Below are 10,497 nucleotides of genomic sequence, written 5' to 3' on the forward strand. Positions count from 1 at the left end.
TATTACTTAATGAATTTCTCACCCTATACCCGTACAAACCTTGCAACCAACAACTAAAATATAACTTAAATAAATCTGTATTACATAATGTACATACTTATTAATCAATGCAATAATTAATAATACATTTATAATTAATTGTTAATTCATTATCGCTTAACTTCCCAACGTATAACCCTACAAACTCAACAGCCCACACCTAAAATATGACTCAAATATGTGATTATGACACAATTTGCATAATTAATAATCAACTAAATTATGAACAATAAATTAAGATTGTATTTTTTATTTTTTTATTTTTTTTTATTTTTTGTGGCAGAGGCATAATACATACAAGGACGAAACAGCATTTGATCAATGGCAGTCATTCACATAGTGGTTTATACATTACTAGCTAAAATAAGAAAGAAAGAAAAGAAGACCAAACGTTTAACATGTAAAATATATCTTTGCAATAGCAGTCATTATTAAATTAAATCCAATTGTCAATAGGGGACCATATCTTCCTAGCAAAGATCTTCTTTTTCTGTCCTTTCAATTTATAAACTGCTGTGTCCATTCTATAAACATTTAGCAGCTTTCCCAACCATTGCTCAAATGATGGTGGATCTATGTCTAACCATCTAGAAGTAATACAAAAACGGTAAACAGACATTCCAATGAAAAGAAAGTGTTCTTGATCAACAGATAAACTCTTGGATGGAAAATAGATACCAAAAATAATCACCGAAGGACATAGCTTAATATTGACATTGAGCAAGTTGGTCAGAAACTTTTCAATCTTATCTATTTATACCGCCAATTTAAGACAGCTATAAAACATGTGACATGAGTCGGCTGCTAGGGTTCCACAGCGACTACAATTAATGCCTTTTGTGGCTTTCCATTTGGCCAGCTTATCAGGTGTGTAGTATAGATCTAGAGTAGACATATAATGTTGGCTTTTAAGAGAGCTATTGATTAGTGTTTTATTACTTATCTCAAACGCCCTTACCAAATCTATCCCTTCTATACACAATTTTCTTTGCCATTTCTGGGCATGTTGATCAAGATCATCCTGCATCCTATTGACCATTAATTGATAGATTGTACCAATACGGTTATCCTTCCTACAGCTCTCTAAAATATCATTAGTCTCCATGGCATCGCTGTATAAGAGGTTTTTTTTTTCCAAAAAGCTACGGATCTGTAAGTATTTGAAAAATTAATTCCTGGAAAGGCCAAATGTTTCTTGGAGTTCAGAGAAGGACATAAAAACCCCATTTTGATACAGTTGCCCAATTAAGTGGATCTGTCCCATGCGCCATCGATATGTAGGAGGGTCTTGAAAAATCCCTGATAGTGAAATATTACAACAAATAGGTGTATAAAAATTGAATTTAGAAGTTATCCGTAAAGTTTTGTTGATCTGTCTCCAAACTAAAAAGGCAGAAAGAAGCACCTTAAATTTTGTTTTTTTGTAATAGCTGGGTTCCATGAATTTCAATAAACATTGACGCGCATGGGCGCCCATAAGCATTTCAAAAATAGAGGGTGCCATAGAGGTTTCGGTAACATGGTCATGGAATAGCAGGACCTTAATTGTTTTAAGAGTGATAGCCCAGTAATACATTCTGAAGTTCGGGAATCCCAACCCAGCACGCTCTTGCGGAAGAGTACACCACTTTAAAGATCTTCTTGAGCGGCGGTACCCCCACAGGAATCTGGACAACATCCTGTCTATTTTATTGAAGAGAGACATGTTATGTTATGTTATGTTATGTTATGTTATGTTATGTTATGTTATGTTATGTTATGTTATGTTATGTTATAAAGTATTTTATTACGCGCTCTGCTACTACAAAGTATCCTGGCGCGATATGTAGGCACTAAACTGACCCAGTCCAAAAAGAAAGAAGCTAGAGAACTAGATACTAAGATTAAAAAGATGGGTTTTTAGCCCTTTCTTAAATCCTGCCAATGTGGTTGCTGATCGCAGAGAGAGCGGCAAGGCATTCCAGGCCCGAGCTGTTTGGACTGAAATTGACTGACCGCCCAGTCTCGCATATCTGATTTTAGGCATGGACATCAGACGAAGATTGGCCGATCGAAGAGCACTATGAGGCGTGTAAAAGGAAAACCTCTTGTGCAAATATTGAGGGCCTTGCTGATGCAGGGCCCGAAAGGCCAGAACCAATGATTTGAACATAATGCGATGCGCCACAGGGAGCCAGTGGAGCTCACGAAGATGGGCACGCGCACTGGTTCTTCGAGGAAGATGGAACAGAAGTCGTACGGCCGCATTCTGTATAATCTGCATTCGCTTGACAAGGTATTTGGGGAGACCACTATAGAGAGCATTGGCATAGTCAAGCCTAGACAGAATCAGAGCACGCAAAACAGTCTCCTTCGCCTCCCTATGGAGAAGTGGAAGGAATCGCTTAAGTGACTTTAAGGTGGCAAAACAGGTTGCAGTAAGTTTTTTTAGATGGGCTTCAAACTTAAGATCCTGCCCAAACCAGACCCCCAGGTTTTTAGCCGGGCCTCCATGGTAGCTAGGGCATGCAGAATCTGTCGGCCAAATAAGCTCTCTGAAATTGGCCGGAAAATTGCCATAGAATAGTAGCTCAGACTTGTCCTCGTTGCATTTAAGCTGGGCTGAGACAAGCCAGCGGAAGACATTGGTCAGACAGGAACGGACTGTCTGAGCGTCTAAGCAGTCCTTAGGCCAGGTGAACAACAGCTGCGTGTCGTCAGCGTATGACATTATTTTGGCTCCCCACTGCTCAGCCAGGTAAATCAGTGGAGTCATGTAAACGTTGAACAGCAGTGGGCTCAACGTCGAGCCCTGTGGTACCCCGGTGGTAAGCCTCTTGGGTGATGAAGAGAAAGGAGGCAACCATACCTGCTGCGACCGCTCAGACAGAAATGAGGACAGCCAGGCCAGAACCGCACCCGACAGCCCCACCTCTGCCAGCCTAGTCAACAGCTGGGCATGGGGCACCGTGTCGAAGGCGGCAGATAAGTCCAGCAAAACCAGGACCGCTCTGCCGCCTCCGTCAAGACACTCCCTAATGGCCTCTGAGACTTCCACCAGAGCCGTTTCAGTGCTGAAAGCAGCCCTGAACCCTGATTGAGCCGGGTGCAGGGCATGAGAGGACTCGATGAAAGCATTCAATTGCCTAAAAACTACTTTTTCGGTCACTTTCGCTAGTGCCGGGAGCAGAGATATCGGACGATAGCTAGCGGTAGACAGGGGGTCCAGGCTAGGTTTCTTCAGCAGGGGAAGAAGCTTCGCCTGTTTCCAACAAAGAGGCACTGAGGCAGAGGCCAGAGACATGTTAACAACCTGGGTAACCTCCTGATACACCAGACTGGCCGCTCCCCCCAGAACCCTAGCAGGGCACGGGTCAGAGGGTGAGCCAGACTTTAGCGACTCCAAGATGGACAGCACATCAGCTTGCTTGACATGGAAAAGAATAGAGGAATGGTGCGGAAAAAATAAAGAAACTTTGGGAAGATCATCATCTTGATGACATTAGTTCGTCCAAATAAAGATAAGTGTAAATTGTTTATCCTTTCTAAGGTTCTGTTGGTAAATATGAGTAAAGGATCCAAATTTAGTCCAACAATGTCATCAATTTTAGGGGATATAGTTACACCGAGGTATGTACCAGTAGGATTTAATGGAATATCGGTGGGTGCACCAGTTTTAGAGTGTATAATCTGGGTTTTTGAGATATTAAGCTTATATCCGGAGAATTTACCAAATTCTCTAGCTACTTCAATTATTTTAGATAGGGCAGTAGAGGAATCAGAGGTTACAATGGCCACATCGTCTGCGTACGCTAAAACTTTGTGGTCAACCTCGTGAAGTTGGACTGGTGGAATGCCAGGTTCTGTAATTAATCTGTTCAAATAGGGTTCTAAATAAAGGGCAAATAAAAGCGGAGAACAGAGGCAACCTTGTCTGGTCCCCCTAGTGATTGAGAATGGTCTAGAGGTATCAGTGCCTAGTCTTATTACACCCTTGGGATTAGAATAAAGTGATTGTACAGCTTTAATAAATTGTGACGGGAAGCCCTTCCATTCTAATACAGTCCAAAGAAATCCCCAGTCTACTCTGTCAAACGCTTTTTCAGCATCGAGTAGGATCACCCCGACTGGGGATTCCTTCGCTTGAGCCCAATCCAATAGTGCAATAACACGTTTGACATGATCTGTAGTATCCCTATGTCTGATGAACCCATGTTGAATATGAGAGACCAAGCCTGCCATAACGTCGTTTAGTCTATTTGCAAGGATTTTAGAATAGATCTTACTATCTGCAGTGATAAGAGAGATAGGGCAATAAGAACCTAATTCCTTTGGGTCCTTGTTCTTTTTTACAAAAACAACTATAGTGGCAGTAGACCAAGAGTCAGGAGATTTACCTTGAAATGCTATATTGAAGATTTTTAACAGCTCTTGTTTTAGCATGTGTCTAAATGTCCGATAAAATTCAAGGGGTATCTGGTCGGGCCCCATAGCTTTACCGGCCGCAAGACTCATAATGGCCTTTTCAATCTCATCCCAACTTATTGGCCTAGCAAATAAATCTATATCTTCTAGACACAAAGAAAGTTGGTTAGCATTTTGAAGATAATTTGTGAGATTAAGAGTCTTATCAATTTCATTATTGTAGTCATTATACAGTGTCTTATAAAAACCAAGAAATGCCTCTAATATTCCTTCCCTGCTTTCGTGAAGGACACTGTTCATATCTTTAACACATTGTATTTCATTAATGGAAGATTTTTGTCGTAAACGCTGTGCTAAGATTTTCCCAGTGCGCTCACTAAATTCATAACGTTCAGTTTTATATTGCTTAAATTTTGCTGCTACTTCATCGGCAATATGAATACGCAGACCAGAGCGTTCAGTGATTAAACGTAATTGTGCATCTTCTATTCCAGCGTTATCTTTACATGCAGTGGATAAGTCCATCTCGGCTATCCTAATCTTATTTAAACTCTCCTTAAAATTTGTTTGGATTTTTTTCCTCTTATAATTTGCAAAACTAAATGTCTCTCCCCGTACAATAGATTTAAAAGAGTCCCAAACTACTTGTTGAGAGGCAGTGTCATTATTTATTGGAAAATAGTCTTTAATAATCGTAGCCATAAATTGAAGATAATCTTCGTCTAATAGCAGATTTCTCTGGAATGACCAGGATCTAGTTGGGTTATGACAATCAGTGGGAAACTGAATCTCAGCAATTATAGGGTTATGATCTGATATAACTTGCGGTAATATTTCGATATGGATTTTCTCCAAAAACACAGAGGATACAAAAAAATAGATTTTATTTTTAATTAATTATTACCTAATTAACTTCCCACCCTATACCCCTACACATGTTGCAACTCACACCTAAAATGTAAGTAAAATAAGTTTGCATTACACAATATACATCATTAATATCAATCACAAACTTACTTAACAAATATTTATTAATTATTACTTAATTAACTTCTCATTCTATCCCTCCACAAACACAACAACCCTCTATGACACTATATATTACTATTATACATTAAATTAAGATTTCTAAAACACTTAAAATTACAAACTACATTTAAAAACAATACTAACCTTTATACAAACAATAGCAACATATCAAATTAGTATGTGAACTAAAACACATTAAAATAATTAAAAAGCGATGTTTTTTACAACTATATTATTGAAAACGATTTTAACAACAAAGATATTCCTAGCAACGATACTACCCACCTGAAAAAACGATATTCTGGACAGCGATATTTCTGGATCACAATATTATAATATCACAATAATTTTCCCGATATTTTTGTCGTCCAATGTTTACAACCCATTGTCCAAATACCCTGCTGAACATTTTGGAAGGGGAGATTTCTTCAGAAATCATTACCTGATCATGTTCTTCAAAGTGTAACATGTACATTGATGTGGCCTACGTCTGACAGTATCTTTTGTCTTCCGTCCACCATGTTGGCTTAGACAGTGATATCATTGCTGGTTTCTATCAATATTTGTTGTACTGTCTGTCCTGTAGCCTGCCTGTCTGGTGATTTTGTTTGTTTCTCTTTAACGCAATAACATTGCTTTTTTTTAAGTCAAGTATTCAAACTACACAGGGATGTGGTTCAGGAGGCACTGTCAAATTGTCTTAGATAGTGACAACACCATCTAATGAGTTTAGCATAGTAGATTTGAGATGGCAGAGATTGTGTAGGTGTTGTGGGACTTTTTCGGGATGTTTGTCGTTCTTCAGTTTTTCTGAATTTAACTGTTTTTAATTGTTGAAATGTGACAATTCAATCCCAAGACTTAGGGTAAAAATTCAATGACAGATTTTAGATCTATCAGACTTGTATAAAGGAAGCCTCACATGATGACTCCATCTTCTCCTTAAGCCATTTAAACCTGTTTTTCTCTTTGCAGGAAACAACTTGTCACCTGAAAGCAGGAAAGGAACTGCTTACCAGGCGAAGGACGCTGGAGAACACTGTCAGGACTATTCCAGGAGCAAACTGGAGCAGACGACAGGCTCCTCCCAAGATGAGAATGGATCTGATCTCGCTGATGCTAACGATAGGAGTGAGGACAACGCAGATGCTGAGGATGACAGCGACAGCGAGGGCAGCACTGGAGTCCCAACCAGCAAAAGGATCAAACTGGAATTCCAGCCAGAAGGGCCTCTCGATGGGAGGCAAGGCATGACTTTGGCCTCGTCACCAACTACAGATGAATCAGAGAGTGGCACCGAGGACGAGATCAACAGAGTGTCTCCAAAGAGGCGGAAAATGGAGAGAAAATTGAACGGCCACCAGAGGAGTCAGACTGCGGCCAGAGCCAGTACGTCTGAATTCACCTCAGTCATTCAGACCCAGAAAAATTGTCCTTCTAAAACTAGCGCAACACTTCATATTAAGACTGAACAGTCTCTGGTGAGGCAGTATGAGAAAGCTGCCATGTGGGGCTACTCGCCCTCCAGGGAAGGGTTAGAGGAGAACTCCTTCACAGCTCATAAAGAACTTAATGCTGATAAATCTAGTCTACGCAATCCCAATTCTAATTTGTATGTGTCCATCCCTGATTCTGTGCTGACGCCGCCAGAGATGGACAGCAGCGGCAGCGTTCAGAAGGTCCCCTTCAGCTCCTCACCGCGGGTCCACATTGGCGCCTCTTCCTCTGAAACCCTATCCCCACCGCTCTCTGGCTCTCCCTGCGAGGACAGGTCAACATCCACTCCCTTCACTCCGCTGCTCTACCCTGGGGAAATGGAAGTCTTCCATCGCCTCCACGCGAGCAACATGGTCCTGCCACTGGTCCATCAAATCGGAGGGAGTCTGAGTGGCCACAATACCATCACAAGCACTTCCGGGTCTCAGGGCCCTTATACTACAAGCACTATCAGGTACGCCCCAGCCGATGTCACGCTTTCGATGCCGAGCAACACGCACCCTTCCACCCACGGTATCAGCATAAGAGACCTTGGCAACACAGATTCCAAGACGCCCATGGAACTTATGTACCACCATCTGCAGAGACTGAACATGGTGGCCCCATTTGGAAACTCGGCAGGCGCTTCCGGTTTGGCGCAAATTTCGGGGACAATGGGTGGAGTTTTCACGGCAGCCGAGTCCTTCTTTGCTTCCCAGCCATTCTCTATGACTTCTGGCAGCATGCACAGTTCTCCAACTCTGGAGCGGAAGGAGAACTGAAACCACTGGTAGTAATGCCTCTGTGAGCTGAGAAAAGGGATTCCTCGGAACAAAGAGCCGCCTCTGCATTGAGTGGTGGTGCACAGTTAGACTTGCTCCTTATTGATGGGTTCCATATGTCAGGGCCAGATTAAGGACGAAGTCTCTTCTTTAATGAATAATACTCTATCAGCATTATTTCCCCCCAATTAATTGTGAATTCAAGTTACCATACCTGACTTGTCATTTCCGACAGCCCGCCTTTCCAGACTTTTCTTACCTCAGAGCTCCCTCAAGCGGGAGAAGTTGTGAACTGCATATTTGTCCATTTTGTGAGATGAAGCTAAAAAAAGAGATGTCTGGTATAAACTGATAGAAACTTTTTCATTGGAATAACTTAGTTCATGAGATTTTCTGGTGGTGACCCACACAGTGTTTGGTGCAGGGTAAGGGAGTCTTCACTTCTTAATGGCATGATTAGCTTTGAACTTCTCGTAGGTACTAACCACCACTAAATACTGCCTACATAGTTATTATTTAGTTTACATAAACAGAATTTGTTTTCTGTCTTAATTATGATGGATGATTGTCCACGTCATAAAAAATAGCCTTCAAAATGGCCGCCTTTGGAGACAGGCGCACGATGGTTTGAAGTACAAAATACCTATTGCGTACTCTATTCAGAAACATCCACCCATTGCTGATTTGGCATATTGTTTTGCAATGGAAGGATATCAAGCAGACAGTCTCGGTAAAAAAAGCAAAAAAACAACAACAAAAAAGCGTACTACTGATTTTCTCCTCTACATATGCACTAGTTTACGTTTTCTTGTCTAAAATTAGGGCTTTAAATGAGATAATGTATCCTAAATCATCCAGCATTCTAATATCTGGTTCTTTGACCTTGGTCTCTTTTTTACTCACTCCTTAATTGCGTCTTGTAGTAGTTCTGAAATTTGACCAACTAGTAAAATAAAAGGTTTGCACCCCTTTTTTTTAACTTTACAAATGCCTTATTCTGCACCTCGGATGTTACATCTTGGGTGTGTTAGCCCTCTGTTTTTCTGCCCAGATGTTATTACTTAAGGTGTCAGTCACCAGCCTGTGCATGCATCAGGCAGGATCTAGTATTTACTCTGCACAAAACATTCCGATGACCGAATTGTATTGTGATCTATTCTATTCCAGTATGGAAGCCATAGAAAATGTCAACATTTTGAAGTATCGCTTGTTCCTCCTTGGGAATACAACAAAATTCTCCGTGACCAAAGCGCTGTTCCAAACATAGAGTTCCCCTGAATGTTCTTTGTGACATCATATGCCTCTATTCGGTTGACTCGGCTTTCGCTGCAGTCACTTATTCCTATTTAAAGCATTGATTTTGGGTGGTGCAACCAGTTCAAAAGATCCAGTCATTACATTTACATATCAGTTATTCTAGTCTTTTTTTCAGCTGCCTCAATTTTGGTGACTGTGAAGGTCATTTTTTGAGGTTTTCCACTGGATAAAGCAAATTTGATTTGCCCTATACCCAAGCTCCACGATGTCAACTTCTTTACAGTCTAGTTGCACAAACAGAGGGGGATATGTACAACACAATGTCAGAGAGCGGTGTTACCCCAAAATTGGTAACGCTGGGATCCACCTTTTTTTAAACACAGGGAAGCGCTGTATTTACAAAAATACAGTGCACTCCATCGTTTCTCATAGTGCTGACACTTAAAAAGCTGCCTAGCTCAGGCACCCTTGCGCCATGTTGCAACGATGCCTGTGCTGCAGGGGTGATTGTTTATGTGCAGAAAGGGACACCTTCCTGCACATAAACAATCTGTAAATGTGATTTGCTGTTTCTAAGTGTGCTGCAGAATGCAGCATACATAAAAAGATCAAAATATGAGAAGAAATTAATAATTTCTCCTCGTATCGCCATCCTAAGACCTGGTTTTACCTGTTATCAGTTTCTGCCGCTGCCCCATCCTTGTAAATATGGGGCAGCAGCAAAAATCAATGGGTGTTGCAGTTAAATATCCACTGCGACACCTATTGCACTCCCCTTTCACACTAAGTGAATTGTGAAAAAGGGGCTTTATTTACAAGGCAGCGTTAAGGCACTTAACGTGGCTTAACTTAACCGCTCCTTATGAATAAGGAGAAGGAGATATTGCCACCAGAATGCCACTAAAAGTGATGTTCTGGTGGCTATATCCCCTTGTAAATATGCCCCTGAGTGTTTGCTTGGATTCAATCAAGCTTCCGGAAGTGTATACTGCATCCACTGAAAGGCAGAACTGGGTTTCTATTTGTTAGTAAAGAATGACAATACTCCAATGGAGATTCTGCTTGTAGAAGCCTTCCTACACTAACATTTGCAGAATTCCAAATCAGTGCAAATGCTTATACCTACCATTCTGTCAAGTGTAAGTGCATATCACTTAGAAGAATGTCCACTAAGGGTAGGCTGAAGAAAGGTCGGCTTTGCTGGCAGAAAGGAGCTCAATAAGTGAAACTAGCATTTGCTGTGCTCACACAAGAATGCCAAGGCTAATAATATCACATTGTCCTACCACTACATTGTAAAGTAAGTACATGCTAACTTTTCTTAACTCCACCCAGGCATTTGTTGGGTGGTAGGCATACGTGAAATTAAGAATAATTATTATATACTTACCTGTCATTATTGTGGAGGATGGAACGTGGAGGATGGAATATTATTGCTATGTGCACAGCTGCCGAGTTTCAAAGGTCCATGTGTGATGTGCTGGTCCGGACCAGGTTTTTTCTTTGAATT

General features: G+C 41.1%; 1 protein-coding gene across 1 annotated transcript in view; it reads left to right on the top strand.

The window, feature by feature from the left end:
• NPAS1 (neuronal PAS domain protein 1) overlaps positions 1–10,218 on the top strand; it is a 514,689-nt gene extending 504,471 nt beyond the window's left edge. The window contains exon 11 of the mRNA XM_086938467.1: positions 6,448–10,218. Coding sequence (XP_086794593.1) covers positions 6,448–7,730 — 1,283 coding nt within the window. The 3' untranslated portion in view covers positions 7,731–10,218. The remainder of the gene's footprint in view (positions 1–6,447) is intronic.
• Positions 10,219–10,497: the final 279 nt, after the last annotated feature.

This window comes from Lissotriton vulgaris, chromosome 9 (assembly GCF_964263255.1).
Source record: "Lissotriton vulgaris chromosome 9, aLisVul1.2, whole genome shotgun sequence".
Taxonomy (NCBI): Eukaryota; Metazoa; Chordata; class Amphibia; order Caudata; family Salamandridae; genus Lissotriton; species Lissotriton vulgaris.